The sequence below is a fragment of the Fusarium redolens genome (assembly GCF_020744475.1).
Source record: "Fusarium redolens strain MPI-CAGE-AT-0023 chromosome Unknown BKA55scaffold_4, whole genome shotgun sequence".
Taxonomy (NCBI): domain Eukaryota; kingdom Fungi; phylum Ascomycota; class Sordariomycetes; order Hypocreales; family Nectriaceae; genus Fusarium; species Fusarium redolens.
In genome coordinates, this window is record NW_025763667.1 from 1,933,853 (window position 1) to 1,958,548 (window position 24,696).

Genomic DNA, 24,696 nt, shown 5'->3' on the forward strand with positions numbered 1-24,696 from the left:
CTTTAGCCTTAGCTTGGCCCACTCACCAGGCACAAACAACTCCAACTTCCAGCTTCCCCAACCGCTGAAAGAGCCCAGAAGCAGGGCTGTGGTCAAAGTACCGCTCGTCTGGGCTGGCCTGGATCTTACCCCCCTGTTGCCTTCTGGTCTTTTCACAACCATCAGATACGACGTACTAGAGGACGGGCAAGTTTCTTACCATCAGCAATGGATCTCACTGAAAGCTTACCTGCTTCTCCTTATTGATGTCTCGACTAATGCCTAGACAATTTACGCGCAGACAATTTGACAGGCCTAATCTTCGGGGACACAGACGCTGATCCATCCAATGTGGCGTTACGAGCGAACAAGCTACTAAGCACAGAGAAGACCAAAGAAAAGCAACATTGGATACATGACCCTGGCTTGTCCATGTACATGGGTCATATCCCATTTCACCCACACCTTCCTAGCTCATTGCTCCTTGCAACTTTCAACTCTTCGTCAGTGGACACATCCCATGGAATATCGATCTTTGCCCTCCCTGCGCACCCCCTCCCCCTTGTCATCTAGGGCCACTATGAGGGGCGTTACGAACCCCTTTGACGATGATTGACAGCTGGGACGGAGGTTCGGATGCGGAGAAGGGATCATGACCTATTCCCATGGCCATTGCCATTGCCATCAGCCCTTTCTTGCACACCCCCCGTCTTGTTGCGTGGTCATGGCTCAGGGTTGACTTGACTATATCTCGGACGCTTTCCCACACTCTTAACCACTTCCCTCTTCGACCTTGTCCTTTTTCTTGAGCAAGCAAAGTCGTACATTCACGCACGACTTCTGTTCGAATACATTCGTTTTATTTTACAGGACAATCATCATGCTGGGCAAGTTCCTAGTTGCCGCTCTTGCGGTCGTCGGCGGTGTCAACCCCGTCGAGGCTCAGCAGCAGAACATCTTCGTCACCGGTGTCCCGGTCACTGGTGGAGCTGCTGTTCCTGCTCGCAAGAGCATCAATGACATGCAGAAGGCTGGCGGCCCCGCCTGGTAAGTCTGCCGTATGGTTGCTAACACAACCAATGTTAATTTCGACACCAGGGACCTTTACATGCGAGCCGTCCGCTCCATGTACGATGCTAAGGAGACTGACTGGAAGTCCTACTTCCAGGTTGGTGGTATTCACGGAAAGCCTTTCATTCAGTGGAACGGTGGTGGTGGTCGAAGCGGCAATGGCTGGCCCGGATACTGCCCTCACGGTGAGAGCATCTTCCTGACATGGCACCGTCCCTATGTCCTGCTCTACGAGCAGATCCTCGTCGAGCATGCCAAGCGTCTGGCCAACCTCTACCCTTCCAAGTACCGCAAGCAGTATGTTGATGCAGCCAACAATCTGCGTGCCGCCTACTGGGATTGGGCACTCGATGGCATTCCCGCTATCCTCACCCAGCAGAATGTCAACGTCAAGGTTCCCAACGGCAGCGGCCTCAAGACTATCAACATGAAAAACCCTCTCTACACCTACAACTTCCCCAAGGACGCCCTCAACAACAAGTACGGATCATGGGACGACGAGCACCGCGTTCGCATCTACCACTGCCCTGCTCCCGATAGCTTCCCTTCAAGTGCCAACAAACTCCTCCGCCAGCGACCTTACAAGCAATGGGTCTACGATGTCATGACCCGACCTACCACCTTCAACCAGTTCGCCTCCACCGGTGCCAACGGTGCTTCTCTCGAGCAGATTCACAACGCCATTCACTGGGATGCTTCTTGCGCCGGACAGTTCCTCGCCACCGAGTTCTCTGGCTTCGATCCCATCTTCTGGTTGCACCACGCCAACGTTGACCGTCTCTGGGCTTACTGGCAGGCCATGCACCCTAGCCAGTCTACCTTCACCGGCTCTTACTCTGGTGGTGCCCGTTACTCTACTCCCCAGGGTACCCGCATCACTCCCAGCTCTCCTCTCAACCCCTTCTACCGATCCAGGGGTAACTTCCACACCTCTGACACTGTCAAGAGCATCAAGGGTTTCGGTTACACCTACGCTGGACTCGAGTACTGGCACATGTCTGCCAGCCAGCTCTCCAGCTCCGCCCGAACCACCATCAACCGTCTCTATGGCAGCGGTTCTTCCCGCCGTCGTGATGTTGAGGAGCGGGGCGAAATTGAGGAGCGTGCTGATGCCAAGACCACCCGTTACTTTGCTAATGTCCAGCTCGATGTCACCGAGGTTGAGCGACCTGCCCAGGTCAACGTCTACGTCTCTGGAAAGCTCGTTGGTGGTCTCGTCGTTATGCGACAGCCTGCTGAGGGTATCATCCACGGTTCTTTCTCCGCTGACCAGGCTGCCGATGCCCCTCAGCTTCTTGCTGCCTGCTCTCCTACCAAGGTTGCCGATGCCGTCAACAACGGCCTCCAGGTTGAGATTGTCAAGCTCGACGGCTCCAAGATTGACATCAACACCGTCCCCAGCTTGAAGCTCAGCCTCGACGACGTTGCCTACACCCCTCCTGCCGCCGAGGATGACCTCCCCGTCTACGGCACTCCTCGCACCCAGCCCGCCAAGGCTGTTGCCCTTACCAACGCCAAGGCCCTCAAGGCCGTCAGCGCTTGTGCCAACAAGCTTCCTTCTTTCAACCCTCCTGTCTAAATACCCGGCCATCATCGGCGTTTCATTTTATCATATCTGCCGTCGGCGGGCTAGCATGCTCGACCGCGGCTTATCATAAGGGACCACTAGCAAACCGCACAAATTCTTTTTAAGTAATTTTAATCCCTGGCAGACTCGGGGAGTCACGATTGTATTTTTTCGCCAGACTAGGTCTATAGTTGCCATATAGCGGCCCCTTTGTCTTGTACATCTTGAATTCATTCCGTGTGCGTGTCGTGATGTCAAGATGTCTATTAAAAAGATCCTCCAATTAGTGTATTATGAAGTCTGAAGTGCTTAGCACAGTGAAACTGTCTCTAAGCTACATCATCACTGTGGATGAAAATACGTACTAACTCTTTATAAAAAGAGTCTAGAAGACCATGTGAAGTGATGTGAGGATTTGTAACGAGATAAGTCACTTGTATTCATTGCCCCAGGAAAGCTGAGCCGTCAGGTAATGTAACTTGACCTGGGCCTATACGAACAGAAGGTTCATTCCATTTCACTTCTCATATGAGAAACTTGAAAGATGGCCAACCGGCTGCTTGACTGCTCCTTCAACATGAAGTCATTCAGGGGTTCCCCAGCCCAAGTACTGATATGGTTGCCCAATAATCTTGGAGCGTCAATCCCTCCAACGTCGAGACTGTTGCCCTGACTGAAATTCCGTGATTTTATATACCAATTCTTTTACCCCAAGCTCTCGTAGTGTTGTTTTAACCATTCCTAAGTCTATGTAACATGATCTACAAAACCAATGTCTTTTAAGTGTATGAGGTAAAGCTTGCTGGGCTGATCCTCAATTTTAGGGACTCGTCGTATTGATATGACATGTACAATCAAAGGTTTGCAGAGGCCAATAACATTGATTCTCATTAAACACCAGTGAGGGAAAGCAATAGCTATCCAAAGATCTTTATATTAGATCTCAATCAATTTCTGCTCTTGAAGTAGCTGTATGCCTATAGCATTATTATCCGACCGAGACTTGCCTATTGTAAGTCCATGGTTGGATTCTTTCTCAGCTCATATGAGGTATTGGAATAAGCTCGGAAGTTTTCTGTGCTTTTTTAAGTAACTTATATAACTCTTTACCCCTCTATAAAAATAGATAACTTTGCCATCGCTGGAAGCCGATGCTATCAGGTTTCGTCTTCAGAGAGCAACTCAATAAACAATTCCTGCAATGGCCTCGAAACAGACATCTCAAATATTTGAGGGCTTTCAAAGAACGCAAACAAAGTAGTTCCCATAAAGATGAGATCGAATAGGCAAGGACTGGAGAGATATGCCCGAGCTGCGCACGCGTTGTCGCCCCTACCTCTAAGTGGCGGACCGTTTCTTCATTGAGATTAACAGGATATCGCGATAGACTCTTCTCAATACAATGGAAAGTTAGAAAACTGTATAACCTAGTATATAGCACTGATTCTAATGAAACAAAAGACTTTGCCTAGCAGTTCTCTCAACCCACCATCGTACCTATGAGGTCCAGCTCCAACATTCATTAACAGTGTTAGTAGAGAGAGAGAAGAAGAGTTAGGAAACCCTGATTCTCAAGAAGGATTGGATTATAAGGTATAAATACGAAACTATTGGTTTTTTTTTTTTTTTGTTGCCGTTCTACCTGGTAGATACTGTATATAGGCCAAGCTATAAACTACTAGAGGAATCTATAAGTTAACTTGGGGCATAGTGATCTTTTTTTTTTACAACCCAGAATATGTGCATAACTAGTGAATCGCCGCAATTTACTAATGGAGGTATAAGGAAGAATATCAGGCGGGCTGTTCCTTATACAGAGCCAGTCTTATTAATCGTTGAGGCTCGAGCATTGTGTCATGCAGGATGTCAAACTATAACGATAGAAACTCAACACTCGGAATACAACCGACACTGTTCGGTGGACTTTGAAGGAGTCGGATTTTAAATTCAAGGGCTCTGAGATTTCAAGATATAGAGACTTAACCACAGACTGTCACGTGCACCAGGTCTAGGCCACAAATGTGATGTCGTGAGGTTTCTGGTTGGCCAAATTCGACTTCACAGCTTTCTTCTTGCTATCTCATAGTTGACTTTCGCATTCTTTAACTAAATTAAACGTCACCTAGTGAAGATGGCATTCGAAATTTTTGTTCCTTCCGAGAATGAGGCCCCTGGTGTCGCCGACACCTTCTTTGCCGCCATGGACATCAACTTGTTGATGCACGCACAGTTTCCCAACCCTGAGAGCAAGGAGTTTTTCCGAGGCTGGCTTTTCAGAGATACTATGGATCATGTCCAAAGCGCCGACAAGGGTGTTCTCGTTGCCCGCGACCCAGAGACCGGGAAAATAGCGAGTTTCGCTAAGTGGAACGTTCAACGGCAACCGTGGTCACAAGAGATCGAAGAAGCCGATGATGATGAGTTTCCAGACTTTTGCCGTCGTCAATACCTTAAGCCCTACGCGGATCTTACTAAAAGCAAGAGAGACAAGGTCCTAGGCGACAAAACTTATTACCGTAAGTTATTGAGTGGAGGTCGGAATATCGCCCTCCAAACCTTGACCGCTATATACCTATAGAGTTGGAGCTTTTGGTCGAAGCTACCTTGGCTATGTGTCTCTCGGGCACTAACATTTCCTAGACGTGACATATCTATGCACAGATCCCAAGTTCAATGGCCGAGGGGCTGCGTCCACTTTACTTCGCCGAGTGCAGGCTGAAGCCTCCAAGGAGAATGCACCAGTTATTCTCGAGGCTACCATGAATGCGATCTCGTTTTACCAAAAACTAGGTTTCCAGGTTCGAGAAGAGCTTAACATGATGCTCCCAGCTCGTGGCTCAGATGAACCAACTGAATACTATGAAGAGAGAGTTATGGTTTGGACACGAGACTGAAAGCCATAAAGAGTTACACACACGAGGCCACAACGTTGTCGCTAATCGTCTCCACACTCACGTGGCAAAACGTTAAGAGTAATTTAACGCCGAGCTTTGACTCAACATCTCCAAACATGACATCAACGGAGGTTGCGAGCGAAGCAGAGCCTCGGGCTGGACGGAGAGGGTTGGACCGTTATCGGTCTGTATAGCGGGTCACATAGTGTAGCTGGTCGTACATCTCGCCTGCATCACATCAACAAAGTCAGAGCCACCATGACAGAAGCTCCGGACCCAACAATGGCGCTCTTGGTCTTCAGATATCGCTCGCTCTAGAATCAGTGTTTGATGGATCTCGATAAATTGGCCCGTGCATAGCGATGGGCCGGGACAGGACCGGCAACGTGCCCCTGTCGCCCCCACGACACAGGGGTCGAGTCTCTGTTGAGCCAAGATCAGGGACAGGACAAGGGACATTTTCGGATCGTGATGGGAGGGCTTTTCTATGGACCAATCAGAGAGAGTGTATTTGTTCCAAGGGATCTGAAGTTATCTATCAATAAATAACTCTGAGCTGATAGATCTTGGAAGAAACTGTCGCGTGCGGGGCCCATCTCAACGTCTTTCCAAAGTTTGTGTCAAGGTTTGGTGGAATGAAACTGGGGACCATATGACTAATGTTGTCTTGTTCTAGGAATTGTTGCTATCAAATAGGGACGAGAAGATCGTCACTTGGCAACAGGAGATAACTGACTGATGACAGGTTAATTTTGGCAAACGGTTCACCGAGTCTACATGTTGTGAACCGAACATCGGAGTAATTCGGATTAGTAGAAAGTAGCCGGCGGCGGCGGCGGCGCCGGGTCTGACAGCGAGTTATAGAGCCGGTGGTGCCAAAAGTGAGCAGATAGGGGAGATTTGCGGTGTTTGGGAGCTGAGGCATATCACGACGAGCGAATCCAACAGTAAGGAACCTCGGGAATTTTACCAATAAGATAGAAAGGTTATTTTAGCCGCTAACAAACGCAGTGAGAGGGTAACGACGTCTTGTTTGACTGTAGCGGTAAATCAACCCCGGACGAGCCATTACGTTAAAACAACTGCCGGACCATGCAGAATGAGGCAAGACAAGCTCACAGATGGTTTTCCATTTGGTAATGGGCTCAGAGGGACGCCCTTGGTCAGCTGGTATGAGATACCTGACTTCTCAAAGCATTTACATGGTCATTTCGTGTATACTGTACTTTTCAAGCTCAAGGGTTCCTCTTGAGATGGTGTTCAAAACTGGCATCTGTGGTTGTGCAGAAAAATGTCTCTGACGGCTGGGGGGTTCCTCTTTTCTTGATTTAACTTATCTTTTGCCATTATGTATTTCTATCTCCTCTGGTTTTCTAGAGATAAGCTTGCTCATCCATTCAACTCTCACAGCCTTCATCCTCACTCGCTCGGATGTACAGTACACAGCAACACCAGACCCGGACCTAGACTCTGGACCCCGGGGTTGTTCATGATGTGGCCCATTTCTTTCCTCGGCCTAGGAAAAAAGTGAGCTGGTCTTTGTCTGGGCATTTTGCAACGACGCCGCTGCCGAGAAATTTCCCCATTGCGCACGCTGGTCTTCGTCTACATGACTAGGGCCATGTAACGGCTCAGCGTTAGCCATGATTCAGACAAGGCTGTGTTCCCGCTGAGGTACCGTCCGTATGTCTTGGGACATCGGAAATTGGAAGCGACTTGATATTGAAGGGTATGATTTGCAGCAAGTGGATATCTCTTCATGAGAGAGCTTAAGGTTTGATGTTTCAGTCTGTTGAGTCATTGATTACTACGCCCCTAGTATATTTGCGTGCAAGGACAAGCAAAGAACCACTCAAGTCGAGGGTATGACAGCCCAACTGTACATGCAGCAACACGAATGTCCCCAGATGTTGCGTTTCCCTTTATCGTTTGATGTTGAGATACGAAATATCCGTACTGAAGTTCAGTACCTCCCTTCCTGGGCCATGTTCCCCAAGTTCGAGATTCCTCATTCGGCACATGCTCCGGGGCCTTCGAATTTGGGGGGACGCCTCTTAGACACCAATTGACAAGGCTTGTCCCGAAGTTGACAGAGGGGAACTTGGGGATTGGATCTGGAGAACGGGACCCTTTGGCGGGAGAAGTCCTGGTCAGGTACTTTTGGCGTTGCGGGGAATACCATCAAGCCGGATGTATTCTTTCTCTGTTCGTCTTTCTCACATGCCTGTCTTTTTGCACTTTCATGTCCCTTCTCCAAAACCTTCCATGATCATTTAGTACAGTAGCAGCATCTCTGCTATTTTTTTTTTTTTTTGCTCCTCTCTGCTTTTTCCCCCCTTCTTCTTTTTCTCTCCTCATTCACTTTCGGGTACTGCCCGGCCACAAAAGACACAGTTCAGGCAACGGACGGCTATTGCAACTCTTAATTATACTTTGATATAAATAAGTTATTCACGGCTGCGACACCGGCCCATCGCGCCACTGTCGGGCGACTAGGTAGCTGATTTTGGCCCAGTCGGTCGTTTTTGATTGATGACGTCGAAATCTGATAGGTCTGTTAGCTTATCTCGCATTTACCTGAGAGGAAAAAGACAAGGGTCAAGCCTCCAGCCCAGGTTTTACCCTCTACCACTGGCCTCTGCACATCCTTATCATCGTTGTTATCAATATCAGTTGGTTGTTGCACACAGCTTCTCCGGATTGTCTCTTCTCCAAGCAGCGAAGTCGATACTGGATCGAATCAGGTCACAGCAGAGGGTAACTTGACGACGCATTGAGATTCAGGACGCTACCCTGGCCCTGCATCTGCATCTGTATTTGCATTTGCATTCCAACCAAACCCAGTCTAATCTAATCCCCGGTTCCCCAGGCTTTGATCCCCGCCTGCAAAAGTCAAGACATTTTGGCTGTGGGAGCACCAAATCAACCAGCCAGAGCACAGCTGACAGCTCACAACGGGCGTACCAAGGCAAGCACCTTGTCATTCAATTTGCTTTGTGCCTACCTGTTATCGCTGCCGCCCACGATCTAGACAGTACTGTAACGGTACTGTACTTTATCGTGCTCTGTCCTGCCTGTCTAGGCTTTCGCTTGTTGTGTCGCACCGCATCATCGCCGTACAATTTCCGGGCTATCGCATCTGCAACCTACATACGTCTAATATTGGTTGCAGTGAAAGTAGACGAAGAGAGGACAGCAGGACAAAACAAGACCAGGCAAGACAAGAGAAAAAGGAGAGGAGAACTGACTCAACAATAAGGACCGAGTTCGGTATTTCTCAACTTGATTATCGTTCTCTTAGTCAATACCCTCTCCCCGCTTGCAGAAGCCTTATCAGATAAACCAAAAATACCCCTGGTCTGTTTCTGTTTCTGTCACTGTCACTTTTACGCTGTCGACCGACTCGACTCCTCGACTCCATCGGCGCCCATCTGCGCCCGCCATCCCAATCATCCCAGCAAGTCCCTGACATTGGATCCCAGCATCTTGGATCCCACTCTTTGCCCTCGCTCGCGCTGGTTCCCGTCTTTCTTCGCCAACCACTTACACACTTTGTTTGCTCGCTCGGGCATTTTCTTATCTTTTTTTCCCTTCTCCTTCTTCTCATCTTCCTTGCATCACTTCGCCTCCCATCCATCCCGTCTTCCGTTTCCCCAGATTCTTATCTCACACCAACCATTGACTCGTGTCGTCTGTGTGACTCGAATCAACTCACTCAACTTGATTTGGATAACGTGGTTCTATTAGCTATCGTTACCTATCATCTCGCTTCTCAGTGGTCGTAGATCTAACCGCATTGCGTCACTGTCGACCCCGTGGGGCTTTATCGCATCCCAAAAAAAAACTACAGTATCTCTCTATCGTCACCACCATCCATATCGGAAATCTTGCTGCACTGGCATTGACCGGGCTGCATTGTACCCCGAGACGGGAGGCTGACAACTCAAGGAGCCACTGAGGCTCAACCATCTTGCGCCCGTTTATTGCAGGGCAACGGGCGCCTGTAAGGTATTCTGGTGTAGCACAATTCAAGCCCTAGGTTGTGCCCTGACAGCAACACACCCTCTGTCTGTCGGTGTTTTGCTCTGCTGATAGCAGACAGACCTGCGGCGTTATCGAGATTCCATACATTGTTCTGGATCTATCCGTACTCTCCCACCATGTCTCCCCAGTCCTCAGCCCCGGTCCAGAGGACGGCGCCTATCGCCATTGCTCCTAAACCTCCTCGGCCAGAGCCGTCTGCTTATCGCCAGGACAGCTTTCATAGGCTCGAGATGGGTCACGGAGTTGCCAGCTCTGCACCCGTTGAAGGTTCATCCTTCAACGCCTCCTCCATCCCACCTTGTCTATCATGTCGGTACTCACGCGTCAACTGCATCCTTAACGACGATGACGACTGTTGCATTCAGTGCCAAGCTACGGGCTCCGAATGTTCCCTTTCATCCAGCCCTCAGTCCCGAAAAAGGAAGCTTCATGGTGAGGCTAGTGATGATATTATCGGGAAAAGAAGGTCAGATCAATCCGATATCCCCATCATATCCATAATCTTCTCCATATTCATGCCGGCGAGCCCTCCACACTCATCCTGGCTTGAATGCTCCACCAGTCCCCGTGCCTTTCCCTTGCGTCTATCGTTTCCTTCTACACTCTTTCCCTTTCTCTGATAACCTTTCACCTTACTCGTGTTCCTCCTTGCATGCCTTTGTCTGACATATGATTGGCCTCGTACAGTTCACCGGGTCTCGCATCTAGGCGACGAAACCATAACTCCAGTCTTTCCAGCACCGCCGCTAGCAGTTCGTTCCTGGAGGAGATGGCCAATGTTGGCGGCCCGACCATGCTAAAACGTACGCTCGGCCTCCAGGATGATCGCTACAGCCAGTACATTGGTCCTACTACCGACTTTGAACCTTCACTCATCAACCTCTCCTCTTTTGATCCCCATGACGAAAGCCTCCTGTCAAGAGGCACTCTTCGCAAAGTCAGCGAACACGATACTTTCTTGATGCTTCCTGACTCCAGCACTCCAGGACACGAACATGTGACGCAAGACGCTGATCATGTTGAGTCCATCGTGGCACCCCATGGCAGACGTCTCATCGATATATACTTTCGAGTCGTGCACCCCGGATTTCCTATCATCCAAAAACATGTCTTCATGGAAAAGTATGAAAGATCTTACCGAGAGTTTTCACCACCATTACTAGCGGCTGTATACATCCTTGCCATCAATTGGTGGGATCAGAGCGAGGAACTGGCTGGTTTGCCACGACCTAATGTTAAAGAGCTCGAAAGCCTCGTCCGTGCAACTCTTGATGAAGCGACTTTTCGACCCAAGCTTTCAACTATCCAGGCCGGTCTACTTCTTTCGCAGAGGCCCGAGGGCGACCAGTGGGCCCCTACCGCCCAACTCGTCGCACTTGGTCATGAATTGGGGTTGCACCTGGATTGTACTGGTTGGAAAATACCACCGTGGGAGAAGGGCTTGAGAAAACGATTGGCTTGGGCACTTTACATGCAGGACAAATGGGGTGCCCTCGTTCACGGGCGGCCATCACACATTTTTGCTACTAACTGGGGTGTTCAGCCTCTAACAGCAAACGACTTTCCTGACGTTGAATGGGACGAGAACGATCCGGAGGAGAAGCTTGATATTGAGAAGGGAAGGGTATTGTTTACCCGAGTGGTGCAACTTTCGGAAATCCTCTCCGAAATTCTGGACACATTTTATACCCTTCAGGCCATGAACACGGTTGGAAATGCAGGCAAACAAGGGACACAGCTAGTTTTGTCGCTTGCAAAACCTATTCAGCTCAAATTGAAGGAGTGGTACGGAGGTCTACCGCAATTAATTCGCCTCGACTCTTCATACTCTTCTCTTAACCCTTCCTCGAACAGGTTGTCGAGTATTGGATATCTCCATCTGGCATACTTTGCGGCCGAAATTACGCTCCATCGACGAATTATCCGATCATTGGCATCTCCGTCTAGTTCTGTCGACTCGTACGTGCAGCACATCTGTCGCAGTGCCGCCAAAGCACGCCTCATCTCTGCCATGGACTTTGTTAACAGACTTGGACCCAACCATTTGCGTTCGTTTTGGTACTTCGCTTCCAAGACTAACTTTGCATTGATTGGCACATTTGGATCGCTCCTTTGGGCAACGTCACCTGGGCGGGAGGAAGCGGATTGGTATCGAAGGCGTTTGGGAGAGTATAGATGGACTCTCTCAGTTAGCTCAAAACCTGGGGAAGGGAAGGGCTTGACTGAGTTTGCCATGACGATGTTGGATATCTCGACGGGCTTGCTCAAGCAGCTCCCTGAAAAACCCTCCATGAGTAGGAATGGGAGTCACGCTGACCTTTCGGTTTCCGCGCCACCCATTTTCAGTGGTGGCATTCTTGACAGCTTGGGCAGCAGGCCCAGTGCGTCAGAAATGAGCGCTATGTACAGTCCACGGACTGATGATGAGGAAGAAGAGGAGGAGGATGAAAGTAGTGACGACGACATGGAAGACTATCCTACACGGATGTAAGAATTGGGGGAAGATACGGGAACACGATACACTTAAAAGAGGAAGGTTCCGATATTCAGACAACTACCATGATTGAGGAACGATCAGAGGTGTTGTTATGGAAGATATTGCCACGGCTTGCATCGTTCAGGCGTTTCTGTCGTTGCTGCATTGCGATTCGGTAAGGCTGAGGAGTTGGCATGGGTATATTGCCATCCTTTTGGGCCTTATCATGGTTATTTTCTTTCTGATCATTTGGGCTTGGTTTGATGAATGATACCTTGGTTTTGGGGCCCCTCTGGAAGGGCTCAGGATATGACGGAACAGCATGAAGGCGCATTATATGGGGAATATGAGCATCGAGAATTCAGAGTTGCATAAAGCAAGGTGTGCATGATCAGTTAGATTGGACTGGGTTTTTATGAATCACGCATAATACGAGGAATGGCGGCACTAGCAGTCGAGTTATCACGTTGGATTTCATGATTTGGCTCCAGAGAATGTTTCGTCGTCTTGTCTCGTCAACTAGAACAGCCATGGAAGTATACTTATCATGGTAATTATGTCAGTGACAGCTTCGATCTGAGGGAATTGCTATGCGAGTGGCTAATGCAGCATTGCGTATGCAAGACAGTGAATGTTTAGATAGGTACTACCATGAGGTTAGTGGTGAGACACGAAGTCGAGCATGAGTATATTAAATGGATAGAAGTTTACCACGTGTATTAGAAGTCAATTGTTGCCATATACCGGTACTGAAGCCTATCTGCTCTACAGATACCAGGCACTATCCAACGCGGCCCCATATTTCGATTAAGCCACTGCACCAGCCACAAGAATCCGAATAAAGAAAACGGTTTCCCGCCACGTCAACCTTAATTGAGCTTGATTTCATCTGTAACCAACCAACTGTCAACGAGCTTCAAGTGCAGGCCATTTGAATCGCCAGGTCAGACTGTTCTTGTCTATTTTCCTTCTTATTCATATCTTGATTTGTGTTTCCTGTACATTCATTCTATCAATTGCCCTCGTATCTCACAATGGCTCCCAAAAAGGACGGCCAATCGGCCAAGGCGACTGGCGCGCCTGAAGGCTTCACGCCGGAACGGTTTGAAAAGGAACTCAAGGAACTTGCGACCAAGGCCAAGGAAGATACTTTTGCGAAGCGATTCATGGGTCAGGCACTTGTTTATTTCCAGACTCTTCTGCTCCTCGGCTTGCTGGGTGTCGCGTCGAGCGCGTCGCAGCTCAACCTGTCTCCTATCTTTGGCTCCATCCCCTCTGCTGTCACGCACACAACTGCCCTCAAGGCGGCTTGCTTCATTGGCTGGGCCGGCAACTTGATGCTTCGCATGGTTCTTCCCATGTCAACTTCTCAACTTCTCCCAGTCATCGCCCTTAATATCCCGGCTATTCAGTTTCTTCTCGGGACCTTCACTGACCGTCTTGGCTCTTGGTGGGGTCCTCTCATCATCGAGGGTTTCACCTTGTTCCCCCTGGCCATCGTTTCGGCCGCCTCCGTGGCCGATGTTCTTGAGGATGCTGACTTGAGTGCACTACCCAAGTTCGTCGCAGATGCGGCGCCTGGCATTGTCTCGTGGGGTCTGTTTAGACTGGCTGAGAACCAGTCCATGGAGAAGCTGCAGGGTTTTATTGGGAGTACATTTGTGTTTACTCGTGTCGGTATCGAACTTGCCTTGGGAGCTATTTATGCTATTGTGGCACCGTCCAAGTATCTCGTTCTGGCTATCCCTGCACTATTACATACAGCAGTCTTGAACACTCACGTTATGACACCCATGGCTACCGAGGCTCTTAACAGCACCTTGACAGCTCAGAATTGGACACTATTGGAGCGCCGCGAGTCATTAACTGGCTATGTGTCAGTCATCGAGAGCCTGGATAGAGGTTATCGTGTAATGCGCTGTGATCATAGTCTTCTTGGAGGTCAGTGGGTCCAGCTCAATGGCCGAAGAGTGTCTGAGCCGATTTACGGTGTTTTCGTCATGCTCGAGGCTGTCCGTCTTGTTGAGCGGGAGGCTCCCTTGCCTGACAGCGAAGCTAGCGCCCTTGTCATGTAAATCCCCCGTTCTTGTGCTTCACCATTACTCGCTAACATGCCATAGTGGCCTTGGTATCGGAACTACCCCCTCTGCCTTTGTTTCTCACGGTATTGACACTACCGTGGTTGAGATTGATCCAGTGGTTTATGAGTTCGCTCAAAAATACTTTGATCTTCGGGAGAACAGCCCTGCTGCCATTGCTGATGCTGTCTCTTATACAGCTGACCTGGTGAAGCAATCCAAGACCTATGACTACATTGTCCACGATGTGTTCACTGGTGGTGCAGAACCTGTTGATCTCTTTACTCTCGAGTTCCTGCAAGGACTGGGAGACTTGCTGAAGGATGATGGAGTCATTGCTATTGTAAGTAAAGTGAACATCTGCTTAGGCCATGCACTAACTTTACCCTTAGAACTATGCTGGTGACTTTGGCCTTCCTACACCTCAGCTCATCTACCGCACCATCAAGAAGGTTTTCCCCTCCTGCCGTATTTTCCGTGAGAGCCCGCGAGACGAGGCCAACGTAGAGAAGTGGGGAAGCGACTTCACCAACATGGTCATCTTCTGCCGCAAGACCCCCGGAGAGGTCATCTTCCGCAATCCCAGGCAGAAGGATTTCCTCCGAAGCCAGGTTCGACAGGCTTTGCTATTGCCCAAGTATGAGATTAAGGAGCAGGTCTTCCTTGAAGATGAGGCTACGGACGTTCTCAACAAGAACGAAACAGACAAGGTTACTAAGTGGCACCAGGACAGCGCTGCTGGACACTGGAAGATCATGCGGTCTGTGCTACCTGGTATGATTTGGGAGCAGTGGTAGACACATATCTATCTTGTATATGTTCTGATTGCACATATTTCGTATCATTGTGTATACTTCTACTTAGATGACTTGTTAGGTATGACATGTTCCTGGATATATCATATAATAGACATTTGAATTGTCAACTCTATGTCAGAACTACTTTTTGGGGTCCTTTGCAGCATTAAAGGCATACTGTTGGTTGTCCTCGTTGAAATCCTTGGAGAATTCGGCAATGTGATCTGGCACATCAACCCTGTTGTAAGGACCAGCCACTGGTTCACCCATGGTTGCGTGAATAGGTAAGACACCCGTCCAGACTTGGTCCTTGATTGACTCGTCTTCCATGTCCTTCTTGTCGTCACTGGGACCACCGTTGTTGATTTTGGCACTTCCCGAAGTGATCTTGACCTTGAGTATGCCAGTGCTTTGGAGCTCAGCTTTGGTCGGCGGGAGACGGGTGTGTCGCCAACGATCCGGCACCACACTATTGGTGATGAGCTCCATGGCATACAGCCTCTCCTCGTCGTCCTCTACGAGGGCGGCGTGGCCGAAGAGTACAGTTGAGCGATAGTTGTAGCTATGGTGGAAGGTAGACAAAGCCAAAACAAGGCCGTCGACATGGGATGCAGCCACACAGACGGGCATGCCTTTCTCGTCACTAGCGCTACGACCCAAGTTCATGATGCGGCTTGACACATATCCGTGAAGATAGAGGTCCAGAGGGTCACCGATATCTGCGCTGGGCCGGTCAAATGAGCCCATCTGACCGATCATGGGGAGGATGACGGGGAAGGGTTGGACGGGTGTGTTGAAAGAGACATGGAGGATCTGGCAAGTGTTGATGATGTGGTGAATGGTCTTTAGGGCATAAACACCGCGGTCGTTTTCGCGTTTGACGGTGTTGATGGCCTCTTTGGGATATTCGAGATCGAAGCGACCCATTTTGATTGATTCTGATGCTGTTGCTGAGGAAGATGGGAATGAGCTTGATTGTATTGAGCGATGCCTTTGACCATGGCGATTTCTCTTCCTCTTATACTCGAATTTGCATTGTGTTACTCATGCATCATTTTAGATCCCACAGGCAAGCCAATGTGAGTCGTCGTATCGGAGCCGAGATATCATGTCATAAAATTATTCGGTGCATATGGCCGAGCAACTTGAAGTGTACTTGGAGAGAAGAATACCAGCTAATGTAGAGCACTTACACGCCTTTCAATGTCACTGCCATGAACAGTATACTTTCAAAATATACAGCCACATCTGGCTAGCAGTTGTTATGGTGGTGCGGCTAACTGTGGCATCTGACCATTGCGTAGATTCCAATTGGCGAGTCACAAATCATGAGTCTAAATGTAGTAATTCCGCATGCCGTATGCCGGTAGCTGCATTTGCGTATGGGGGTCTTGCACAGGCAGAAGAGGTTAAGTCCCGAGTTTGACAGCTGATAAGAAGCTTTCATTTGGGATCATTCCTGGCTATAGGTTTGATAGGATGTGTCATGAGAATTTTGAACGGATGGAGTAATATTTGGCGGTTGCGGGATGAATGACTAACTGGTCTGTAGAATTTGAGGCTGAAGTTTCCCGTATAAGTCTGAGGCTGATCTACCGGCCCGGTTGTGACTCTTGCAGATGACCGGGAGGGCCGGCCATGGACGGTATAGGAAGGACAATGGAGAAGGACTGACTTGTCTCTTTCTGGGTAATATAATACACCTTTTACCATATATTCAACCTGAGATTTGACAAGAGAACAACTGAGGTTCAGTTTGATGTTGATACATTATGTTATGTCTTACCCTATACATCAATACTGTGAGCCAACTCGGCTTCTATTCCAAAATGAAACGCCTGGACCGTGGAGTTTTGACTCGTATTAGTAGTGGCTAACTGGGTTCCATAGTATTTGATTGCATCTTGTCAAGGTTGACTACAAATGAGAGTTCCATTCAACACCTTGGGACTGGTGGCTGGCAACGGTCGGGTGATCCAGTACTGCAGATCAGCCGTGTTGCAATAACTTGATTGATAGTCATTCTCGATTTGGTTCCGTTGATAATAACTTCTTATAACCAACATATTCAACAGTCGGGAAACTCCCAATCATCTTCCTAAGTCGCCATCTGTTTATCAAACGTTGGAAGATGGATATCGAGTTTTACCACAGAATTTAGGTTGTTAGCCGCTGGGTAAGGTTATTACAAAAAATCCGGGGAAGTTCGTAGGGTAGCAACAGGTTGCATCCAAGTGCCCGTGTTTTAGTCCAGTTCGGGAAAGAAAGCCCAAAGCCCCTCCCTCTTCCTTGTCGTCATTCGGGCGTGTTCGGGTTGAATAAGAGTGAGGCTCCACTGAGAAAGAGAATATAGAAAGTATTGATGCCCATTTATTTCTCCAACTCATTCACTTTCCATAATCACTACTACTCTATATCCTCGGCGATAACCTCATCCTCGTCTCTTCCCTCTTCCTCTATTAACCTGATCAGGAAACTACCTAGAATGCACAAGAGTCTAGGGTGCCTGTCACCCTGCAAGTTGTGCCATGCCTTGGGCGGCGACATGGTCAACCAACAGCAGGCCTCCCTTTGCCCCGCCAAATCATCTCTCGGTCACTGTCCGAACGGGTAATGGGATGTCATGTTAATTCGTCTGAACGCGAGAGGGCGAGCGTTATTTCTCTTCTCTTTTATTACTTTTATTGCCACGAGTTGAAGTGTTTTGTTCATGTTCGCCAACCATCCATCTCCTGGCCAAAATCAAACAAACTCCTCCACCATGTTTCAACAAACCGGTCTCTCCCCCAACTTGGAAGCTGTTTCCGAATAAGACTGATCCATGGAATAACTCAATCCTCGCGGTTATAGTCCAACAGGCTGCCTCTCTTATTCATATGGCATCAGTGTGCTATTGCCCATGCCTGTTATAGTTCAACAGTGGACCGGCTTGTATCAAGCGCCGAGTCCAGTCTGGAGCCTCGTCTCAGTATTGCCCTAACAGCCGCCATCTCCGACGACTCCAGTTTCATAACGGAAGATGCTACATTGGGACTTAACGAAACACCATGATATATCTATTCTGCCCAATCATGTCGGATTGTGCGCCACAAAACAAGCGACTACGCGAGTGAGCTCGAACAAAGCCAGTTTGACCCAAGACCTTCGGCTGAAACCCAGCATGATATAGTTAGTGTTGCAAGTGCAACTCTGCCTTTCAAAGTATTGTCCCCATCTGTTGACGGCTCTGGTGACTTTCCCATCGTTGCATCGCATTTCGTTCCATCTCTCATCTCCCTTTTTTCGCCATTATTCTCTTCTAATCGCACATACTGCTGAACTACCTGCAGTAGTATGCGTCTTGGTTGATCCAAGATCTCATTCGTTTCCCTCTTCAATTTCCTAGCCTCATCTACTCTTCTTTACACTCGCTCTAATACTAATGTTGCTTTCATGACGAACAATCACCGTCAGGCCCTGGTTGCGGCCTTTACTTTGTAAGTCATTCCCTGCCACGATACGAACTGATCGAATAACCAGAACACAGTGGCCTGGTCGCCCATGCTGGTATAGCTGGTGCCTTTCTTCTTCTAAATAATCGTGCTTCCAAAATCTTTCGAGATGCTCCGAGGCTGGCCCTCATCGCGTTCCTTATTTCTTCAGCCCTGTGGGCTCAAATCGATTTCTTCGCCTTTTTACTTAATATCAACTCCATGCCAGGCTGTCAGATCATGGTTACCTTTGCATCAACATTCGATCAGTTCGCACGAGTGTCCATACAACAGAGTCTATTATGGATCTTCAGCACTCACAGTCTTGCATCTCTCACCGAGATAGGCGTCATGCAAGGATTTATTGTCTTGCGACTTATTCTTGGAGGAGTCTTCGTGGGGATTCAGCGTCCACAGCTGAATACTGTCTGCCTGACTCAAACCTCCATTCTACCAGTTGGGATTACTGTCTCTGTTGTTGACACTGCTTTCGTCGCTTTCCTCTTAATCAGAGTTATCTCTCGCGGTATCTATTCGGAGACCCAAGGAGGAGCCATCAGTCCTAGACAGTCCCGAGCGGTTGCTCTCGTTGTGTTGGGTTTGATCATATGGACCGGAGTAAGTACAGACAAGCTGTAGATGATTACAATCATAACTGACCATGCTTAGACCAGTGCTCCTTTGATGCTGAGCATTCAGCCCATGCCCATTGTTGTTCGAACGACTGTGCCTTCAGTAGGTCTATTGATACTAATCGGTAGGTTTGCTCTCTAGTATTCGTTCATGAGCTAAACTGACTCAATAGGGATACTCACTTTGTTCCAAGATCGACTGTTCTCCGACAATTCAAAGCACATACAACCAACGGACGTTAATGACTTCGATGCTTCGCGAGACTTCAATACACGACAGATAACTAGTGCGGATATCTATCGCCCGAGGAGTTATGACGAGTTCACGAGAACATCTGCAGCTGATTTCACAAGAGAATCTAAACCTTTGCAAGTTCCCGCGGAGCCCAAACGAGAGCTACCTTTGATCACGATGCCAGCTGCTGGGCAAGCCAACATTGGCATGGGCGGTGTTCCCGTGCTAGGCCAACTTTTCCCTCTACCAAGAACTCAGACTTTGCCAGCCTCGACGAAACCGGAAAGCTCTCGACAGATTTTGAACCAGGCAACACTGAGCACATCAAGCTCTGCATATAGCTCTAATTCCAGGACCTCAGCTTCCAGCCAGGAGAACTGGGCCGAGACCGTCAAACTGGCCGAATCTCAACACAGCTCTCTATCTTCAGAGGCTACAGTGGCCGCCACTACTTCAGCTTTCTTGTCACCAGGAACGGAGGAAGTCCGGCGACGATCCCCTCGACAGTCTCCTCGACAGTTGCCATCACCAGCCCTTTCAATCTTTCCTCGTTCGACCCCCATCACGTTCCAAGCACGCACTCCCACGAAAGCCGCAGGGGAAGCCGTTGTGAACTTCTCTTTGCCTGTCGACGCAAGAGTACCGCGCCCATACCAGCCAATGCGAAACCAACCCCCGAAATCAGCACCATTGGCTGTCATTCCCAGAAGCAACGCGAACGAGATTCTGACCAAGAGAGAAGACTCTGCACGAACATTGTCGGTGGTTCATCGTCCTCGACCGATACCAAGAAAGTCGAACATCGATCGTGCCCTCTTCCCAGCAGAAGGGTCCCCAAACCTCCAGCATCACAAGCGATCACTGTCGTGTGGTTCCATGAGATTCAAACAGCCGCATGACACACCAGCGGAAATCAACTATGATTTATCTCGTTTAAATGAATTTGCCAATGTTCTACACGCCAACATCCCAACACCAAGCGAAACCGACCGTATCACGAGGCGGCGATCACGATCTATGGTTGAGCTACCGATATTACCAGCTGATATCGGGTTCAAGCCGAACCACATTGAAGCCAAGCCACAGATCGACAAGTCAAATACTCTGACCGCTCTCTCCAGGACGCCAGCAAGCCTTACTTTAGGTGAGATGTCGATTCAATTTCCGAAGAGTCCTCAGCCTACAACTGCTCAACTGCACGACGAGCCAGTATCCGCGACAAGTTCATCTTGGCGTGACCCGCATGGAAAGGGATACGGTCGACGATCCTCGCCTATTCTGCCAGTTGAAGACCTGAGCGCACTCACGCCTTCCACGATTAGAGATGAGGATTTTGCTCTTGACGCGACTATCAGGTCGCCTGCGATGCAGGTCCACGTGCAGAGGGCCTTGACAGTGACAGTTACGGCAAAGCATCAACAACAGAGTGGACTCCGAGTTGCGGGGACTCTATCGACATCGAGCGACGAGGGTCCTCAGGAGCCCTTACCCTTGACTGTGCACAAGCCATCTGCCGAAGCCAATGTCGGCTCTGAGTCGGAGTTGCGACGAGCCGAGGACTTGCACCTCACCGCAAAACAACATTTCTGGCCATCACAAGTGGGGGAAACCCGTCCAGCAACTTTCTCAGACCGGGGATATACGACAAAGCCGCGTCGGAGTCTGCCGCCAGCACCGCTGGTTTTCCGCCGGACCGACAATTTCTACGCTGAGCCATCGCCGGTGGAATCTGACCTTTCTGAAGAAGATGTGGTGGGAATTGTCCCAGACATGACCCGTAAGTTCACCAGAATTTGCTTTTGCGCAATCGCTGACAGTGGACAAGACTTTGGTTCTCCAGGCTCATCTTATCAGATAGCGGAAAATGATAGACTGGCGCTGTTGACAAATTTGGAACTGGAGCTTAACGAACAGGAACACCAATGGCAAACCATTCGGCATACCATGCACGTTCGTGATTCGCTGTCAACTGTGGGAACATCTCCTAGCCGAGATTCGCGATATGGGAATGGAAGCGCACGCCTGTCAAAGCTCGCCCAGCAGCGAGGTCAGTTGGATGCGGACTACGACATTCTGGCGCTTTTCCCTCAGGCCGACTTAAAGTCCAGGACAAAACTCGCGACTAGCTCGACATACCCCAGGTTTACGACCTCATTAGCAACTCCTACCCCTCCAGATACTGATGAAGAGAGCGAATATGACGAAGATCACGAGGATTTAATTGGTCAGGCCCAGATCAGTCCTGCCAAGGCAGCCATGGTGCTGTGGCTCCCCATAGCTTCCGTGCAAGCGGTTACTAGCACTAGCACTGCACCGTCACTCTGGACCCCAGCTTCCAGACCACTGAGGGAAATTGCGCCAGTGGAAATCCCAGGAAGGTATATTCGAGGACCCGTGAGGAAGGACATGAAATCTCTCGTGATTGAGAGTTCAAGACTTTGGCAGAAATCCGAATCAAAGACCGAAGTATCCGTTCACGGACTTTGGCAGCCAGTATCTCAAGCCAAAACCCAAGTGGTTGAAGTTAAGGCCCATCAGTCAAAGCCTCCCCGCAACCCCCCGCGTCGGATCAAACGTGTCACTATGCTGCCAGATATCCTGGAGAGTCCAAAACCACTCCCCGATAGGCGCGGGACACTTGGGATCTTCCAATTCCCATGGGGTGATCGGTCAGACTGTGCGACAATAACACCGATGTTCATGCCTGGCATGACCTACCAACCTATGGTGGTGGATGGGGGTATGCAGATGCAGAATAGCGGCTCGGTGTTTGACATGGAGGACTACGAGCAGGATGACGGGGAGTACTACGATTCGAGCGAAACGTACGATAGCGACGACGAGGATTGTTTCGAGCTGGCCCAGCCTGTACCCCAGCCAACGGACACGTATTTCCACGGAGCCCCGCATGAAAAAATATCAACTTCTCACGAGGACGAACTAAAACCTCGGTCAATTGCTGAGTAAGTAAAAAATCGGCTACAATGGCCTGGCCTAGATATTGTCAAGAATGAAGCTGATTATTTTTCTTTGTAGAGAACGCATAGATTCGGAGCTTTTGAAACGTTGCGAGACATCCGAGGATGCTTATGCCAAGGATGTGCAGATGCAGATGCACGGCAGTGGCAGAGATGACAAAGCCAATGATCGGACAAGTCTCCGTACACAGACCCAGGTAAAGTATGACGAAGATGGAGACGCCGACAGCGAGAGCGAAAGCCCACAGGCTGGAGATTACAGCGCAAAAGCCGGTACAGCAGTTGGTGTTCCCCCCACCTCAACAACCACCATAGAGATGACGATTACGGATATGGATCTCCGGGAGCACGTCTCTGAGAAAAATCGAATCAGGGTCCGCCAGCAGCCGCAATTTGGGGGTCGAGTTGCATCAATAAGCATGCCCGTGCCGCAGATGGCTCGCTGCTTATTGATGGACGTGGGTCGAAATGGACAAGATTGGGCTGGCGCACCAATCACCGATGACAATGGCACTCATGGGACGTCCAAATTCATCTTAGACCCCTGCATTGACAGGGAGTTTAAGTCCCGTGGCGCCCCAGGCGCAGGGCATCCGCAACAGCACCAGCACCAGCAGGCAACGCTTCTGTTCCGTTTCTTAGAGGATTCCATTTCTAAGCCAGCCGACCTTAAGCTTGATTGTGACTCTCCGAATCCGCTCCCGCTAAGTCCGCTCGTCATTTACAAATCCGAAACCCCGACACGCCGGCGACAAATCTTGGTTATTAACTTGCTCTATCCTCCATTAATTCCCACTCAATCTTCTCTTCAGCAAACAACAAACTATCCGAAAATTTCCATGGCTCTGTGGACTCCTAGCACCCCTGTCTCACGCCCTAACAAAGGACTCCCTCAACCCGACGACTCTACCTGGAACACTTATATTCCTACCGGTGAGGCTGCACGCCTCCTCCCTGCAAAGGCCGACATGCCTTCTATCAAAAGCAACTCGCTCTGGACTGCCCCTGTCAAGAAGGCGCCTCTCAACAACTTCGGACTTTGGGGAACCACACAACCGGTGCCAGGCATGTGGACTCAGTCGCCAGTCAACACCAAGATTTCCTACGGTCTTCCCCAACCTGATGCTGAAACTTGGGCAACCTACCTCATCGTCGAGGACGATGCTACCCGAGTAAAGCCTAGAGAGGCCGAGCCTCTACCTGTAGATAGCACTTCCTTGTGGACTCCTGCCAAACCCGTTATTTCCGAGATCGTTTCCGAGGATGGTCTCTGGAGCGGATCAAGCTCCGCATCTTCGGTCAGCGGCTCCGAACCCTCTACACCTAGCGAGACCTCGGCGGTCAATTTTGGCTTGTGGGAGCCTCTTCCCGCTATTGCTTCCGTTGATGATGAAGAGCCGATCGGCCTGTTTAGCCTCAGCCACCGGCGCACCGACTACCGCACAACGAAATTGGCGCCTGCTGCTCAGGGTATGGAACGCTCACCGCGAAGAGCTCTAGAGGCCTTCCCCGATTTTGGATTTACCCACCTCTGGAACATGGCCCCTCTCTGGGACTCTAAGGCCAATGCTGCCGCCGTTCAGCTGCAGCGTGAGATTGATTCGTTGGTATTGGAGGGCCTATTCAGCCTGAACCATCGCCGAAACAACTTCCGTACTACGTCCGAGAGCCCCGCAGCGCTCGAGACCCGACCCAAGCAGCGCATCTCGCAGCAATCTCTGCCGAAGCTCAACACAGATAGCCTCTGGTCTGTGCGTGCATCTAGCCAGGATGTTACCGAGATCAATTGGCTTGCTCTCTCCACAGTCCGACCGAGAACTGCCTCGGTTGTGTCTTTCACTGATAGCGAATCCGTTGTTTCTGACGTGCCCGCACTCACCAGAGCTTCCTCCATCAAGTCAGAGAAGTCCCGACCCGCCGCTACACCCGCTGAGTGGCTCGCTGCCTTGGACGAGGCCATTAGACTTGGATCTGGAAAGGCTCTGGAGATGGACACCGACAACTATCAGCTCTGGTCCAAGCCTGGTGCTGACATTGGTGAGCCCGTTATCGCTTCAGATGAGCTTTGGAAACCCTCTACTGCTCGCTTCCTCGAATTGACGCCCACACTCAGCGAATTCGATAAGCAGCATATTGCATCAGGCACTTCTCAGCGTGGTCGGGTCCAGAAGGCCCGCCCCCCGATGCCCCTCTACCCTGGCTCGTCCTCATCTGCGTTCCTCCCTGGTGCAAGCGAGACTCCCCGCGACTTCAGTGCACAGGGGCTTTGGGTTCGCGCACAGTCCCCTGCTCCTGGGGCTAAGGACGACGGTTCATGGATTGACAAGTCTCTTAGAAAGGGACTGTCATTCGTGCAGCTGTGGTAACTGATCCCTGCATAGAAAATAGCAACGATGACAACCCCCGCTGGGTTGGGGTCGGGTTGTATGACATGACGTTACGATCATCAGATTTCTCGGACATGATTTTGCGAAA

At 49.8% G+C, this 24,696-nt stretch overlaps 8 protein-coding genes across 8 annotated transcripts; 5 read left to right on the forward strand and 3 right to left on the reverse strand.

Annotated features, from left to right (window-relative positions):
* Positions 1–84: 84 nt before the first annotated feature.
* On the reverse strand, positions 85–772 carry BKA55DRAFT_560949 (uncharacterized protein). The gene has a single exon (XM_046192128.1). It carries the CDS (start codon positions 431–433, stop codon positions 215–217), a length of 219 nt encoding a protein of 72 aa, XP_046053182.1. The 5' UTR covers positions 434–772; the 3' UTR covers positions 85–214.
* BKA55DRAFT_560951 (uncharacterized protein) lies at positions 773–3,015 on the forward strand. The gene is made up of 2 exons (XM_046192129.1): positions 773–1,026; positions 1,078–3,015. The coding sequence occupies exons 1-2, from the start codon at positions 860–862 to the stop codon at positions 2,627–2,629; spliced, it is 1,719 nt and encodes a 572-aa protein (XP_046053183.1). The 5' UTR covers positions 773–859; the 3' UTR covers positions 2,630–3,015.
* A 1,663-nt stretch (positions 3,016–4,678) lies between these two features.
* On the forward strand, positions 4,679–5,610 carry BKA55DRAFT_282312 (acyl-CoA N-acyltransferase). Its single transcript, XM_046185509.1, has 2 exons — positions 4,679–5,133; positions 5,258–5,610. The coding sequence occupies exons 1-2, from the start codon at positions 4,749–4,751 to the stop codon at positions 5,509–5,511; spliced, it is 639 nt and encodes a 212-aa protein (XP_046053184.1). The 5' UTR covers positions 4,679–4,748; the 3' UTR covers positions 5,512–5,610.
* Positions 5,611–8,003: 2,393 nt separating this feature from the next.
* On the reverse strand, positions 8,004–9,148 carry BKA55DRAFT_536313 (uncharacterized protein; the record flags this gene model as incomplete). The annotated part of the gene is made up of 4 exons (XM_046189811.1): positions 8,004–8,056; positions 8,089–8,241; positions 8,516–8,657; positions 8,864–9,148. 4 exons carry the CDS (start codon positions 9,146–9,148, stop codon positions 8,004–8,006), a joined length of 633 nt encoding a protein of 210 aa, XP_046053185.1.
* A 523-nt stretch (positions 9,149–9,671) lies between these two features.
* BKA55DRAFT_504930 (fungal-specific transcription factor domain-containing protein) lies at positions 9,672–12,046 on the forward strand (the record flags this gene model as incomplete). Its single annotated transcript, XM_046187144.1, has 2 exons — positions 9,672–10,021; positions 10,243–12,046. The coding sequence occupies 2 exons, from the start codon at positions 9,672–9,674 to the stop codon at positions 12,044–12,046; spliced, it is 2,154 nt and encodes a 717-aa protein (XP_046053186.1).
* An 874-nt stretch (positions 12,047–12,920) lies between these two features.
* BKA55DRAFT_661490 (S-adenosyl-L-methionine-dependent methyltransferase) lies at positions 12,921–15,020 on the forward strand. The gene is made up of 3 exons (XM_046197584.1): positions 12,921–14,102; positions 14,152–14,452; positions 14,502–15,020. The coding sequence occupies exons 1-3, from the start codon at positions 13,066–13,068 to the stop codon at positions 14,904–14,906; spliced, it is 1,743 nt and encodes a 580-aa protein (XP_046053187.1). The 5' UTR covers positions 12,921–13,065; the 3' UTR covers positions 14,907–15,020.
* Positions 15,021–16,111, reverse strand: BKA55DRAFT_560960 (uncharacterized protein). Its single transcript, XM_046192130.1, has one exon. It carries the CDS (start codon positions 15,831–15,833, stop codon positions 15,048–15,050), a length of 786 nt encoding a protein of 261 aa, XP_046053188.1. The 5' UTR covers positions 15,834–16,111; the 3' UTR covers positions 15,021–15,047.
* Positions 16,112–18,338: 2,227 nt separating this feature from the next.
* BKA55DRAFT_686886 (uncharacterized protein) lies at positions 18,339–24,587 on the forward strand (the record flags this gene model as incomplete). The annotated part of the gene is made up of 6 exons (XM_046198994.1): positions 18,339–18,382; positions 18,433–18,994; positions 19,046–19,133; positions 19,182–21,020; positions 21,069–22,206; positions 22,280–24,587. The coding sequence occupies 6 exons, from the start codon at positions 18,339–18,341 to the stop codon at positions 24,585–24,587; spliced, it is 5,979 nt and encodes a 1,992-aa protein (XP_046053189.1).
* Between the last annotated feature and the right edge of the window lie 109 nt (positions 24,588–24,696).

Coding starts and splice junctions, on each gene's coding strand:
- BKA55DRAFT_661490 (XM_046197584.1), top strand. CDS start 13,066: ATGGCTCCCAAAAAGGACGGCCAATCGGCCAAGGCGACTGGCGCGCCT. Junction 14,103..14,151: donor GAAGCTAGCGCCCTTGTCAT/GTAAATCCCCCG, acceptor AACATGCCATAG/TGGCCTTGGTATCGGAACTA. Junction 14,453..14,501: donor ATGATGGAGTCATTGCTATT/GTAAGTAAAGTG, acceptor CTTTACCCTTAG/AACTATGCTGGTGACTTTGG.
- BKA55DRAFT_282312 (XM_046185509.1), top strand. CDS start 4,749: ATGGCATTCGAAATTTTTGTTCCTTCCGAGAATGAGGCCCCTGGTGTC. Junction 5,134..5,257: donor AGGCGACAAAACTTATTACC/GTAAGTTATTGA, acceptor AACATTTCCTAG/ACGTGACATATCTATGCACA.
- BKA55DRAFT_560951 (XM_046192129.1), top strand. CDS start 860: ATGCTGGGCAAGTTCCTAGTTGCCGCTCTTGCGGTCGTCGGCGGTGTC. Junction 1,027..1,077: donor AAGGCTGGCGGCCCCGCCTG/GTAAGTCTGCCG, acceptor TTTCGACACCAG/GGACCTTTACATGCGAGCCG.
- BKA55DRAFT_560960 (XM_046192130.1), bottom strand. CDS start 15,833: ATGGGTCGCTTCGATCTCGAATATCCCAAAGAGGCCATCAACACCGTC.
- BKA55DRAFT_560949 (XM_046192128.1), bottom strand. CDS start 433: ATGGGATATGACCCATGTACATGGACAAGCCAGGGTCATGTATCCAAT.